General features: G+C 40.2%; 2 protein-coding genes across 2 annotated transcripts in view; both read right to left on the minus strand.

The window, feature by feature from the left end:
• Positions 1-1,169: 1,169 nt before the first annotated feature.
• eloca (elongin C paralog a) lies at positions 1,170-3,795 on the minus strand. The gene is made up of 4 exons (XM_079181911.1): positions 3,693-3,795; positions 3,126-3,153; positions 2,794-2,937; positions 1,170-1,653 (listed from the first exon to the last, which is right to left on the minus strand). Exons 2-4 carry the CDS (start codon positions 3,127-3,129, stop codon positions 1,463-1,465), a joined length of 339 nt encoding a protein of 112 aa, XP_079038037.1. The 5' UTR covers positions 3,130-3,153; positions 3,693-3,795; the 3' UTR covers positions 1,170-1,462.
• Positions 3,796-10,463: 6,668 nt separating this feature from the next.
• jph1a (junctophilin 1a) overlaps positions 10,464-15,550 on the minus strand; it is a 28,478-nt gene continuing 23,391 nt past the window's right edge. Inside the window, exons 5-7 of the mRNA XM_079181903.1 lie at positions 11,540-12,273; positions 11,128-11,224; positions 10,464-10,952 (exon numbers count right to left, since the gene is read on the minus strand). Coding sequence (XP_079038029.1) covers positions 11,144-11,224; positions 11,540-12,273 — 815 coding nt within the window. The 3' untranslated portion in view covers positions 10,464-10,952; positions 11,128-11,143. The remainder of the gene's footprint in view (positions 10,953-11,127; positions 11,225-11,539; positions 12,274-15,550) is intronic.

A 15,550-nucleotide genomic window follows, 5' to 3' on the forward strand; every position in this document is an offset into this window, starting at 1 on the left:
CTCAGAAGCCAATGTCGACTGAGATGTGCTATGAGCTCCCACCGGAAATGTTTTTCCCTTGGAGAGAGTAAATAAGCCACATACCAGGGTAAAAGAGACTCATTATCAGCAATACCATTACGCTATATCATACAGTAACACGTAACCACATTGGACATTTGCTGATGTTTGCAGCAATATTTATTCTGAATTATAGGATCATCTCTATCAACTTGCATGTGTACATTTATCTTATTTTATTGATCATATAGCTATGTTTTCCCACTTTCTCTAGAGTAAATCAGAAAAGGGCACACCTGAAATGTGTCCATAGCTTTCTATGAGATGTCCCATTTACCCCCTAACCAGCCAATCAGAGAAATCTAAGCATGTACTGTATCATCACTCCTTAATCTATTAGCGTACAGTATCAGCATTGACTGGTTGTTTGGTATATGATCACTTTAAACAACGCTGCCTTATTAGGCATGCAATAATAATCAAAATCTGTTTCTCAATAACCGCAAGTGTACAACCGTATTGAATGATTACACTTGGTCTCCAATTGAGTTCATAATCTACTTTGCACATCCACCTATCCTCCCAAACCCAGAGATGCTGTCAAATCATTTTTCAAATCAAGTGTCGAGTCCCTGTGACCTTAAAATGTCATGTTAAATGAGATTATCGACTGTTTCCCAAAATCTATTTGCATCCAACATTTGTAATTCTGTTTGGAAGAACATGTCCTGATTACTTAAAAGTAGAAGCCATCATATTTGAGGCGTAACATCCTTTTAAAAAGAATACAGTGTACAATGAAACACATTAAGTTAATATAAAGCAAAAGTAATATATTTAAAAAAAAAAAAAACCTGGTTATATCATTGTCCTAACAGATTCTACTCGGTGTCTATCTCACCTTCTGAACATCTCAAGCAGGTGAGTATACAGAACAGTTCCTCTGTTATGTCTAACTACTAGTGTGCAACACAGAATTATGTATTTCAGTGTTAAAAATATGCCTGCTGTTCTTTGTGGTCTTTCAAACATTTTGTATTGTTTTACTTGAGCTAGACCAAAATACACAATTAAAGTATGATGACGTTTTTTGATAAAATGGTATTTAAAGTCAGCGGTACGTCATATGGAACATGCATTTTGAGGTAGCAACTTACAAATAAACTGTGCTCACCAAACTGGTCTTTATTAATCTGGAGAGGTGAGGGAACATTTATGGTATCGGGGCATATTTATCACATTCTGGGGCAAGTAATGCAGCCTGCCATATCCATGTATTACATTAAAATGAATCCTTTAATACTAATACAATTATGACAGAACGCCAGGTGCAAAAAGAAGTATAACATGGTGACATACATACTTATATTCAGGTTTCATATAAGTAAATGGCAAAACAATTTAAATATTCAAAAAAAAATAATCTAAAAATGTTTTACGCCTCAACATTGTTTCTGTAACTTTAACAATCCAAAAAGTTTGCAGCCATGAGAAGTTCCAGTGCGATCTCCGGAGCGATGGGGAATTCAGGTATTTCTGTGGAGCTGTTGGTGTAACGGACCTTGTAGGTGAAGTACATGCAGACCTTGGACAGGACATGAGAGGGAATCTCCCTGAAGTTCACTTCGTTGGTTTCATTTTCAGCAAACTGTCCTGTAGATGGAGGGTTACAGTAGGTGTCATGAGCCAGAAACAATGAACTTAAGACACAACTATGAGCATCCTATCCTGGATATAGCTACAAAACGGTATATCTGCAAAATGCTACCCACGAGCATGAAAAAAAAGGCACTAAACATTTACAAGGAGGTATCAAAACCACTGTATGGAGGGAGCATAGTGCCACCAACTGGACACTACTCTACACTTTGATCCCAGCATGTGATAGAGTATATGCTTAATGTAAACTAGGCTGACAAATGAGTAACTGTTTTTTTTATAAAAGTTAAACCCTGTTCATAACAAGTTTAACAAGGGGAGAAGAGGTTATCGAAGTATTCAAAGAGGATCAACTCTGATTTATATTTGGTCCAAAGTGGACAAGTCAGTATATTTTTTTTCAGACTACGCACGCCTGAATCAGTAAAGATTCCTGTATATTTTAGCTACTTTTAAATGCCAATTAAAAATAATCCCAGGTTACCCAACTCTACGGGACAGTTTGATTTGTCTTAAAAAAACAGTACTGCCTCAAAATAGCCAAGCAACTGTTTTTTGTTAAACCGTACCCTGACAGCTGTAAGCAGCACTAACTACCAAAAAGCGTAATGCTCTGACACTACTTTATTGTACAGTCTCTCATCAGGCTCTTTGAAGAGCAAACCATGTCTGACTGCCAACATTTAGTAAATCTTAGTTGCAAGCTACTTCTTCACAGAAATATCGACACTCACAATATACATCGTGATGGTAAAGATGGTGGAGTAATCAATTCCATAAAACATCTTTCATTTCAGGCAAATTCTACCTGGTCAAAATAAATTATTTAATTTAATCTCCATTTAAACAGGTTAAAGAGAATGACAGGAATCCAGCAGCCTGGATAGAAAACACTGAGCTTATCCCTTACTTATTTCTGACAGCTCCCAGAAATGTGTCACATTGTTTGATCATAAAAAAAATTCAATTCAAACTGGACTTCTTCTCAGAGTACCACTGAATGTGCTGATAATTCTGTTATGAATGGATGATTATTATTAGTCTACAAGATCTTTTAGTTTAAGTAAAGTCTGTATGCTAATTATAACAGAAGAAAATACAGCTATACTTCCACCAATGTGCACGAATCCTCACCTGGTCCACTTAACATGGCTTTGATAGTCCCAGATGTCAAAGCATGTTCTCTTTTCACAATAAATTCATGGCCATCTGAAGAGATCAGCTTCACATACATGGCATCTGGCCCTTCGCAGCCACCGTAGGTTCTCTCTTCCCCGTCTGTGAAGCAACACACACTGATAATCTCAAACAGGTGGACGCCAAGTGCTGCAGTGCCACACACACATTTTACCAACTGTAATAACAGTAGTGATACTCTTATGTGAACCGACATGTAATGAATTGGAAAACATTAATTTCTGGGAAGGTACAGGATAATATGTAGCCTAGGTCAGTTCATTACTTACCCATTCTGTTTCGTAATTTCTGTTAACCCTGAAAGGGAACATGGACAAATAAGATACAAAACATCACTCGTATGAACGACTCTTAATTAGGACACCAAGACCACCGAATACACAATATAAAGTCACCTTTTAGGCTGGACACTGGCTGTTATGTAGAATAATCACTCCTAAATCACTGTTTTCGTTTACTAACGTTAGGCCTTGGTTTTTTTGTTAATTTCTGACAATCACAACGTAACGTTGAGACGGATCGAACAAATAGTTGAAGCTAACGTTATAAGTAATGTACCACAATCTAACGTAGATATCGTTTAAATAAATCGCAATAAGTAACGTACAGTTGTAAAACACCTCATCTAAAATTGGATTGGTGGTCATTTCTTTCTCTTCTTTAGGTGACTCCGCAGCCGTTAGTGTTAGCCAGCAAGCTAACGACTTGCCAAATGAAGGACAACGTTATAATTTATTTGATCGATTATTTAGTGTTTAAAATTCATATTGGAAAACAGTCCGAAACACGGCAACACAAGAAGAGCATGTAATCCCAGACAAAACACTGTTTCTTACCACTTTGTTATAGAATGTGGAGTGACGGACTGCGTTTCAGTTTCAGCTAACGTTAGCCACCAGGCTGTTACCCGGAACTAGTTTGTGTGAACACTGGTCCGCGATAAATGTCTTCCGTAGAACAGATTTTCGGGAGAACCGGACCCCTTCCGTCTAAATTCTGCCGAAAGCAAAAATGTCAATTTCAAAATTAAAATGTAGTTACATTTTTTAGCTAACACACTTCTTACATTTTCCTAAGAGAAAAACGTTTTGATAAAATTATAATTCTTGTTACGATAATCGCAAAAAGCGCAAGTGATAGAATAATGTGCAAAGCAGAGGCTATTTCTGGATAATGATTGTTTACATGTACACCGCCCAATATAAGTCACTGTCACTATATAATACATTTATATAAGAGAGGGGAAATAAGATTATACATTTTTAATTTTAATGAAGAGCTGAAATGACTTGTCATCCATGAAGAGTTGAGATTGTTCTGTGAAGCCTAAGGGGGGCGCCTGTGTGTCAGGTTACCCTCCCTGACTGTCTCCATTAGCTATGATAGGGGAGAGCAGGTGCTGATTGGACATGACAGAGATATTTTACAGGCCCATAACTCTGGATTTAAGAAAGAATGAGAGAGGGAGAGAAAGAGAGAGAGAGAGAGAGAGAGAGAGAGAGGGAGAGAGAGTGAGAGAGAGACAGCATGCACTCTCCACTACATACTTTCTAAAGTCCAGTTAGTAGAAATGAATCAATTCACCATATTGTGCATTACTTTGATTACAAAAGTAAAAATATTCGACTCTTTGAATAGTATTATAAACTTACAGGGCCGCCCAAAAGGCACACATTTTCAAAACTAGATTATAAAGTTTGTTGTTTGTATCAACAGACAACCATTACAGTTCATAAAGTCTATACGGTGTGTCTGCAATAGATCAGAGACAGTTGGGCACATACTGTAGTCACGGTCAGATTCAGAATGTGACTTTGGCCTGATCCTGCCTGGAGTTCTGCTCATGGGGGAAAAGTGATGACTGTTGAAATCTGAGACTTCCATATGGACGGAGAGTTATATGAGCTGTGACACGAAGAGCAGACCAGCACAGTTAATACTCCTCATGGAAGACGGTAAGGAATTCCTTATACTGTTGCTCATTTACACACACATATTAAGGTTCTTCTTCAACTGGTGGGATAACGGAGATATTTTATTCCCAGACTTGTTTAATTGACTGTGCTCATTGCTACAACAGATGTCAATGGTGACTTCTGCAGAGGTGACACCTGACCTGATATTTGTCTTACAGTAATACCAGGCTTAGCTATGCTGTCAGTTTGTGTTCCAGAAAGTTCCAGTAGCCTCCTGCCTGTTGACTGCCAGTGTTGCCTGTTGACTCTCTAACACACACACACACACACACACACACACACACACACACACACACACACACACACACACACACACACACACACACACACAACCAAAAACAATCACTGACCTTCCAGTCCCCCATTACACCATTAGTGCTTATGATCAGAGCGTGCGGGTGGCGGCAGGCGCTTTGATGTGTCTCTGATACGACTCACCCCGCTGCAGCTGCTCTCAGCTCTATTTTGGGGAGGCTGCTGTGGGCCCTTAGAACAGGGCTTCCTTACACGCACACCCATACACACACAATACATTCAAACAATCTTGTCACACCAAGGGATAACATCCATCCCTTTAACACATCAACCGTATACTCTCTCAGATCACACTTTCTTGCACACACCCAGGCAATTCTGAAATGGTGGGATGCAGTTAACTTGCTAGAAAAGGCACTTGTCCATCTTCATGCTTGTTAGTGTAATTACCTGTTGATGTTTGTTTGACATCTTAGACAGTCAAATGGGTCACATTCAGCATGGCTTTCATTCTTATTGGCTTGGGAATGTGCAGATACATTGATGTTCACTTGGTTTATATGTGTTTTAAACATTTCTCTCATTATTAAAGATAAACCGTTACGTAACGGTGGGTATGGTACGGTAGATAAGTAGACAAGGCCTTATTTTGACTACCTCATTTTCCACTTCTTTTTACCACCAGTTTCATTATGAGTTGGTCAAATGTCAATGCACAGGATCATTTATGAACAGAACAATAGCTTAGTTGAAGAGGCCCTGAATGAAACCAGGTCAGAATTTTAGTCATTGTAGGGAAAGATGGGGGGAGGAATGTCTTTGGGCATATCTTTTCTGAAAAGAGGGAAAGGCCTGTCACAATGAATTGGAGGGTACAGTCCCTTTGGCCTGCAGCGAGTCACAGTGCCCTGCAATCCTCGTGTTGCTCCGAATCTCAAGAACCTTTGCAGAGGAGGAGCATCATCAGCAACCCATGGCACGACAGAAACAATTATATCTCACTGGATGAAAGGTAAAATGACTACATGTGTAATGTAATTAAGAATATGCATTCATTTAAAAGAGCTCTGTTTCTGTTTTTGTATAATGGAATTTGGTTCAAGTAGCATCTTCACTAAGAAAATCAGCTGTAGTTATATTGTGTCATAATGTGAAGAAACATGCACGAGACTCTAGGCTTTATTGCGTGATTTCAGGTTCAGACATACTGAAGGCGCATCAGCTCCTGTTGCTATTACAACACCACGTATATACAGTAATATCATGACACACGTCAGTCCTGTGTGATTCCTGGATGGACATAACATCTGGCAAATTGTTAAATCATTCAATAATGCAGGGTTAGGGTTAGCAATGGGTTTCTTGGATAAATAGATGCGCAGGCAGCAGAGCTGTTAACAGACATAGAGTCTGAAAAAACCTTTCTGAACAGGTTCAGCAGCGGGAATACTAACACAATGCATTCTTACCAAAGCAACACTATTATGATCGTCGTTAACAGCGCACCCTGCAACACAATGAATATTCAAAGCCGCCAACTTATGCAACCGTTAAGACAAAAGGGTTTGCACATTATACTGAGTCACAAGCAGAGCATGCTGCATAAGAAAAATGACCCTTTACATGTTTGTTTTCTACAAAACAGTGTTAGTTTATTGTTCATACAGAATGAACGCCTCAAATGGCATAACAGACGAATAAATGGACCTGACAAGCATTTACTCTCAATAGCTTGAGGCTAATGCACCGTGTTATTTGTTTGAACTATGATGACTCACCCTACAGACCCCTATGATAAAACCCTCACCATAGCTCACATGTCGTTAGATAAACAGGACATGACAAGTCGTATACTGTATCAAAAACGGCATGTGGGATCATTAGCATATGACAAAAAAAGAAAGTACCGCATGTCTATTTTATAATCGTTTACTTTAGATGACAGAGTGATAGCTTTATGGTTTTGTGACAGATGAAGTGATGCTAAGCTAAGCTAGCTATGCAAGGCATGGAAAGGGGATCTGCTTAATACTGATGTCTGAGCAACAGTTTTTAAAAACACACCGGGCACCGATATCCCCTCACTGCTTACAAGTCTTAATCCAATTTTAGAAGCACAAGCAAGTTGCGTTGTTAGTCAGAAGATGAAGGCTCGGTCTCAGAGGGGGGAGTTAAATATACACATGAGAAAATCTTGCTTTCATCTTAGTGGGTATATTCCAGACGTGTCTGTCCAAGCCAATCCTTACAGACACAGATATACACCTTTATATCATGTTATTACAATTATTAATAATGAAAGATTACACTCCATAACAAATGTTACCGTGCGTTTTAGAGCATTTGGTAACTGTTTATTCACATGTACTAATTATTTAGTGTGGTCTAAAACTTATGAAGACAATTCCTTATGACAATTCATTATGATTGGAACCGCTGTTTCTGAATATAAAGATAATTGTAGATTTTCCACCCTGGTCCGGATCGTAGCTGTCACTGGAATTAGTTATAAGGCTTCTATAAAGGTATATATGCTTATAAGGTTTTGGTTTATATTCGTCCAGGACTGCTTGTGCTACCAACATCTTGTCCAGCATGCTGTGCCATATCAGAATAGTAACAGAGATATTGTATACTACTACTGACAAGTTAGGCTTCACATGGAGGTTGTAAGTACCAGGATTACACACTCTTCTGAGTATTCCTTAAGGCAAAATGTCTGATACTATAATTGTCTGTTGCAATGACACCTGATATCGTAATCTGTGGGACAATGTAAACAAATAGCAATATGAGTGAGTTGGGATCTGAAATGTAGCCCAATCATCTCCAACATTTACACTATGTAACAGTTTGAGATGAGAGAGCGCTGCAGGTTTTGCACTGTCTGCCTGGCGTCAGGGCAGAGGGCACAGCAAGTGCAAGACATGGCGTTGCTGATTCCAGGCAGGTGCCATGGCTGGTGTAACACTACACTAATCCAAGGCCGATCAACAGTGGAAACAGTACAATCTCACCCGAGACAAACTGGGGCACCTGCCTGCGCCTGCGCCTGCACCGCTAATGCGAGACCCCGACGAAGACTTTGATTTCGCGCCTACTCTTTTCCCCCCCGGATCTCATTATGAGAAGGTCATCATGAGGCCATCATTGCTGGGAGGCTAAGCACAGATGAGACGATGAACTTCGGCGATACATAGAAGTGAACAAGTGGAAATCCTCGCATCCATCAATTCCAATCCATCTGTTTGTTGTAGAATATATGGGGTGCTGGAGAGTTTGTATTTCAGCAGTAATCAAAAATATGAGAAAGACGCAACATGTAGTTTAACAAGGCATAACATCTTTATTGTTATACACATAACTTCATCTCCAAAGACTTTGCACAAATCAGTGGGGTAACATGAACCTTGAGATATCAAAAGTCTCGAGCAGTTCCTCGTCATATCCTAAAATACTCAAACAAGTACATCTGCCTTTTACATCCCCAAATGGTACATACAGTACAACCAATTAGAAATACAGTTGTTGTTTTTTTTCCACTGTCAAACATTATCATGTGCATTACATTACCAATTACAAACAAGTTATATTCATTGTCAAAATACAGGTGTGCAAATTGTTAGAAAAATACCAACTCATACCAGATTCTGGATTGTGCTCTGTAAAAATCCTTACAAATAGTATATAATAATCTATATATAAATGACTCCAACATGCAATGTTGCATTTCAAAAACTATCCCATAAACAGGCTGTTCTGTTAAACCCTCGGAAAACTCCAGTCTTCACCGTGCTCGTGTGAAGACAGTTAAAACAAGAAAAGAGGGTGTAGCAAAGACAGGGTGAAAAATCGTTATTTAATACATCACATTTGTAATATAACAATGTTTTTTTCTTTTTTAATAATATAGTGTCTTGATCTGCTTTCATTGTCTATTCCACAATTTGAATATATTCTGATAGTTAGTTATGTGGACAGTTTGCAAACATCTAACAGATTGAAGCATTCTCAAAATGCAATGTGCTGCTCATTGTATAACAGACGGTCAAGTTAAACTTCGAAACTGAATTGCAGCAAAGAAAACCGAGACATAGTAAAGCCCTTTTTATGATGACCAATGCTCACAAACACTTTGAATAAATAATTAACCTTGGTAGTGATGACAGTATATGTCAACCATATAAATAACCACTTTTAAAATCAAAAGAAACTCATGCCATACCTGCAACAAAGACTACGAACAGCTACGATGAGGCAAGTCAAAAGCATGATTCAGGTGATGACAACAGTCGAAGTATCCCCCCACAAGACAAAGTTAAGACAAGGATGGCATCTCCCAACCCCCCCACCCCCCTCCCACTCCTCATCTTTTTCTGAGGTAAACAGTAGTACTGTTAATAAAGACTTATAAAGGCATCTCTCAGTCTCCCTGGTGCCACATTTACCGTGGCCTCAACCTGAATAAATTCAACTTCCACTGTCCACAAGACTGTCTAGATCCAGTCTCGCGAGCACGCACGCACTGCTGGGCCTACAGAAGCAGCTGCGTGAACCTCCTCTTTGCATTTTAGTGGTATGCTGAAACATTGAAAGCAAAGAATAGAATGAAGGAATTCAAGCAAAAGGGTTCATTGACGTGCGCAATGAAACCGTTTTCCTTCTGATTTAATAAATAACATAAGACATTTGTTACTTCACTCTCGCAGAGCTAGGTAGCTTTTAAAGTGTGAATCTCCTTCATAAATACAATGCTGGCTGATAAGCAACACCCTCCCTCAAAACCAGTCTATTATAATTTAGAGAGTCTGTGAAAATAAATGGAACATAGGATTTCTGTAATGGTACCCCCCCCCCCTTTTTTGGCAAAATATACTATAAGCTTTTCTTTGAAAAAAAAAAACCCAAAACATATTGCACTTTCAGTAACATGAATGTGTAATGTCAAATTACAACTCAATTATTAGAAATTAGTAAAATGTCAAAATAAAAAGGGAAAATAAATGTATTCACTCATTTTGAGAGGAGAAGAAATTTCCTTTCCAACTACAAGACTGCAGGTAACCAACATTCAGAGAACAACATTGAACAAAAAAAACAACAGAAAACAAACAAAAAAACAAAACGTTAAAACTGTACCATGCACGGGGAGTGTTTCAAAGCAGTGTATCCTGGGTTACTCGAGAAAAATGGGGTGATGATTGGGCGAACAGAGTAAGACTGGCTAGTGACCGTGCTAGCACTGACTGCTGGCAACGGCCGTGCCCAGTTTCCTGTTGAGTGGCGTGAACCCCCCCCCAAAAAAAACGCTCCGAACACCCGAGCGCGCTCCCGCTGCGGCAGTTCTCCCCTACCCCCCCCCCCCCGCCCGCTGGGCTCACATCTCCCCATCAAAACGTCAGATGGCAAAATAGAAAGGCAGCTGTTTGCTCCCGTCATCTAAAAGTGCATCTCCACACTCTTCCAGCAAAGTCCATCAGCCCACCGCTATCTCTGCCAAGGCGGTGGCCTACGGAGACCAGTGCTTGGGTCAGCACGCGCGTGGGTTTCAATTACTTCTTTTTTTTTCAGACTGTGTATGTTTGGTTGCATTTTTAAAACTTTTTTTAAATCTTTTTTTTTTAAATCTCACTAGAACACAACATTTCACCTCAGCTTTCAGAGAAGCCAAAGGAGTGCTAATTCACAGAGCTGGCCCTTATTAAGAAGGCCCAATGACAGGTTGGTGGTAGTGATGCCTTCCTCCTGATTCTCGTTGGGTGTCACGCTGATTCCTAAACACCTACGGCCACCCCCGTGTCTCACTGGCGCCATTTTCGTTTTTCAAGGCCGGCGATGCAACTGTAACCGGTTGCCATGGTTTCACTGCAACATAAAACATTTTTTTTCCTTTGGCTTTATTTGGCTGCTTGTCACATTTAAGACAACACCTTGTGGCACACTGGACACACAAGACATGCAGATTCCTCTTTCGAAATACATGTCTTCATCCGCTCCATATTCATTTTTATCATAAAAGTGTCTAGAAAGATGAACTTACCTGGGAAACAGCATCATCATGTCAGAAAATGGACAAATATAATTGCAAGGCCAATATTCAGCAGCATTACCATAGCAACAAGGATCGAGTTAGGACCCTGCAAAAAATGACATTATGATAAAGATCAGATATCACATAATAATCTACAACAACAATCAAATGATATGAACATGCAGTACATCCATATTCACATACAAGATCGTTAACCATCTGGATATGAAGAAGCAGGCAGTATTAAAGGAATAGCTAGATATTTTGGGAAAGTTAGATCAAATTGATACCAGTCTTATGTTTAAGGGTGGTAGCAATCTTTTTAGCAAACTCTCGGCAAGGAAGCGAACGAGCGTATGTCCCAAACTGTCTAAACTATTCCTTCCAAAACTCATTTTTCTATCCTTTCCCTGATACTTACTGTTTCTTCCGTGTTTTCTGCAATCTCCATACTGGCTTTCTTTGTGTCTGCGAGGCTCTTTGGCTTTTGGGAATCCTGCTTCCTGAGTTTCGGGTCGCTCTTGTTCTCCCGTAAGGAGGCTGGCTTAGGAGTGGGGATACTATAGGACTTAGGGGGTTGAGGGGCCATACGTGCCAAGTCCAGGATAGTAGGGTCTCCTTCTCTATCCTCCTCAGGGTCCGGTGGCGGTTGGACCCTTACAGGGGTCTTCACGTAGTAACTGTGGTACTCGCTGTGGAGCTGGCCATTGACTGGCATTGTCGGAGGATGTGGAGCAGGAGCAGATGCTGGGGTAGGCTGCTGAATATTAGTGGGTTTGTTTGAAGCCTCGACGTGCACATGAGAACTTTTAGGGCCATCAGTGACGGACAGCCTCTCCTCTTTACTCAGCTTCCGACTAGACCGCTCATCCTTGCTGGTCTTATGACTTGACTTCTCTTCTTTGCTTGTCTTGCGGGACGGTTTTTCCTCTTTGCTGGTTTTGCGGCTGGTGCTGTTGGCGACCTGATTTTTCTTCTTGCTGGAGTGAGGCGAGGGGGGAGGCGTGGCTACAGGACTGTTCACAGGGGAGTGGTGAGGAGTGGTACCTTTGCGGTAAAAGTGGGGAGAATCTTTATGGGAGTTTTCCTTCTTTTCAACAGGGACCTCTTTAATCTCCACAGGCTCCTTCAGTGGTTGTTTTAAGTAGTCAGGTCCTGCAGAGGTGAGAGAGGTGACACACATTAACATAATAAATACATGCCTAAACCATAAGCATTCTTCTTACTCTTCGAAAGGACTGTGTAGCTTTTCAACATACAGGCCCACCAAGATTCAAATGCCACCTTATCTGAGGTTCAGACAATTCAATGTTGAGACTGGAGATCCAGCAAAATCATGACATTCTTTGCTCAGGCCACCGTCCAAGAAGCCAGATTAGGAGAACAGAGCTCTAGGGCTGCACTATCGCAATATGCCCAATATTTGTTAAAGGATCATCATTTCAGACTTAGGAAAACATATTTGTTTAGTACAAAAAAATGACACCATAATAATTCGAATATGTTTTTTAAAGAAAATGACAATAAAGATGTAAAAATAATCATTCCCGCTAATATCGCGATTCATAACACAATTGCCAAATCAGTCAAAAATAATCACAATTAGATATTTCTTCAAAATTGTTCAGCCGTACAGAGAACTCTTAATTTGCGATCCATCCTGCCCGACTGGAGAGTTCCACCGCAAGCTAGATTTAAATCAGAGCTGGCCCTAAGCACAGTTGAACTTTCAATTAAAATATTCATGAGTCAACATTATATATGCAATCATTCTGCAAAGACTGGGGGAGAGAGAGGGGAAAATAGACTGATTAATGCAGGGTCACAAACACCATTTCACTAAGTAAGCCTCCTCTGCAGGCTCATTTTTTTTCATCAGCCGTTATCTTTTATCAGCATGTTGTTTTCCGGGAAAGGCCCTTGTCACATCCATTCTCAACATCCAACCAACACGGCTGTAAAGATAAAGAGAAGCGACCTTAAGGTCCAGTGATGAGTCGTTTTGTGTCTGGGGAAGCTCATACTGTTGGCTGCTTCTTTTTTCTCCCTTAGGAATTTATGGACTGAGGTCCTGGGCTAGTGGACACAGTATAGTCTAAATGCACACTGGTCTTCTACCATATTCTCTAATGTGTGGACACAAGGGCCTGAATCTGAATGTAAATGCCTTTTGAATGACACTTCATCTGTCCCTTTGTTCTGCACTGAATTCATATATATATTAGAGACATCAGGCTTTTTGTTTGCCTGTTTTTTTTTCTTCACTTTGCCTAAATGAAATGGTGTCAGAGTGACTAAGAAAGAGACATTGCTGCTTTGTTTGAAGTGCATCAGATGGCATGAGCAGAGAGGAATCGTGCACATCCCATGAAGACAATTTCAAATAGAAATATAGATAGAAGAAAGAAATAATAAAATATAGATAGAAATAATATTCTTAAGTAGAAGAAAATACTATCTTGCTTGTCTTTCACTCTTGTTCACCCTAACCAGATACTATATCCTGAGTCAGTGTATGGTGATGTGATTCTAATGTTGGTTATTGAGTTATTGTGTTTAAAAACAGGCTTATCTCAGAGAGCAATCAAAAGTATTTACGAGACGCCTCTTATATGCATGACCCCTATTAAGTTTACATGCTGTAATTCAGTGGAAAATAATTCATATTGATTTAAATTTGACACGTATCCTCTCTAGGAGCAGTTGTACAAACATCAAATACTAAAAGGGAACAAGTGTAGCCAATCCCATATCAGAGTAAACGGCCTTATCGCAGAATCTTTTGGGCCTCGGTACTCATAAGCCCGAAGTATTTTTTAGCTGCATGGCATTCCCAATTTGTTTCATGACGTCCACAACCAATAAGACCTACTACGAAGAGACTAGAGGGGGGACATTTGAACATGAGCGAGGCTTAATATATCCGCCGCGCTTAATTTCACACCATAACTCAATAAGAGTTAGGGCTCCGTGGGCGGGCCGGAGCAGTTTCACTCTGTTTGGGGACAGATTCCTGCGAGGGGTTCCAGGCATTTTCTGAATGGTTCTCGGCTCTAAAATGACCCACAGCCTCACACTAACATAGAAGTGCAACAACGGCAGTCATTTAAAACTGCTTCCACTACACTTCTGAACAATGCTGGATTCCAAAATATGCTGAACATGCTTTTTTGTTTGTGTTTAAACACTAGAAAGCTGCTGAAGAACCTTTTGGACATTTTACTTTGATAAATCGCACTACTTGTGGTTGTTTTGTAGATACTTTAGCATGTTGTAGATATTAATGTGACGAGTGAGGGAAGATTATTCTTCCAGGTCAGCTGGGACACGTACTGGGACTCAATTACCCAAACGGCTGTGGTGTTTCTTTCATCTGAACAACACGCTGAGGCTGCAGCCTCCTAAGGAGGGTCATTAAAACGGGCCATGGTATTAGTCACGACCAAGACAAAAATACTTATTTGTACAATACGCACAAATAAAATTGAAGTGAAGTGCATTTTATTCTTTTTTAAGAACTGTAATATATACTGTCTTTTTACCTCACCGGTGTCTCTTTGGGGTTACTAGAATACACGCTTTTGGTTAAGCTGTGGTTGACAGTTTGCCTCATGTTAATCCACAGCACATTTTCTGCTCCGGTGCACTGTTGGCAAAACACACACGCTGACACATGCGATCATATACTCTCACAAAACACAAACAGAACGGCTCTTTAAGACCCAGCCTAACCCCTACTGACCTGAACATGAGATGAAAAGCAGCAGCAGGGGGGGACCTTCGGTATGCGTGTGCATGCATGTACAGTATGTGTGTAAATGGAATGGGGGGGGGGGGGGGGGGGGGGTACAGCATGTGCTGCAATCATACTTTTTTTTCACCGTCTGAATCTTGTTTATCATGACAATCAAACACTGACCCAAGGCTGTTGCTACTTTGAATGATGACAGGTTACTGCCTTGCCTTTTCATCTTTGTCAGATGCACAGAGCAGTCGACGGGGACAGAAAAACATACATGTCCCGAGGCAAACTGTTTGCTTAAGTGTTTCCTTGTCAAATGTAATAGCGTGTCTTCCAAGTGGCAGTGAAGGACATTTTCCTGGTCTACATTTGGTTATGTTCTATTCTACACTGTTGTATATGTATAAGTCTGTTCAGTGGGTTGTGATCTCAGCATGTTCTCCACACTGTTATATTTAATATTCATGACTCAATTTGTAGCTTTTTAGATCTTCTCTTTCTTCCTCCTACTCACACTGGCAGATGGGCAGGGGGAGCTGTCATTGTTCAGCCAGATTACTTCCGCTACTGTTACATAGGGTACAAGCACACTAGTATCTTGATTATTATCAAAAAGATAAGGCTCAAAACTGGGATACTAATGAGCATGTTAGCACACTTACTCGCATTTGCACTCATACACACACACAC

Source organism: Pholis gunnellus (assembly GCF_910591455.1).
Source record: "Pholis gunnellus genome assembly, chromosome: 20".
Classification (NCBI taxonomy): domain Eukaryota; kingdom Metazoa; phylum Chordata; class Actinopteri; order Perciformes; family Pholidae; genus Pholis; species Pholis gunnellus.

Bases quoted from the DNA above. Each gene is read 5' to 3' on its own strand.
- eloca (XM_079181911.1), bottom strand. The intron at 1,654-2,793 runs GTGAGGATTCGT...CTCCATCTACAG, and splicing joins AGCCATGTTAAGTGGACCAG to GACAGTTTGCTGAAAATGAA.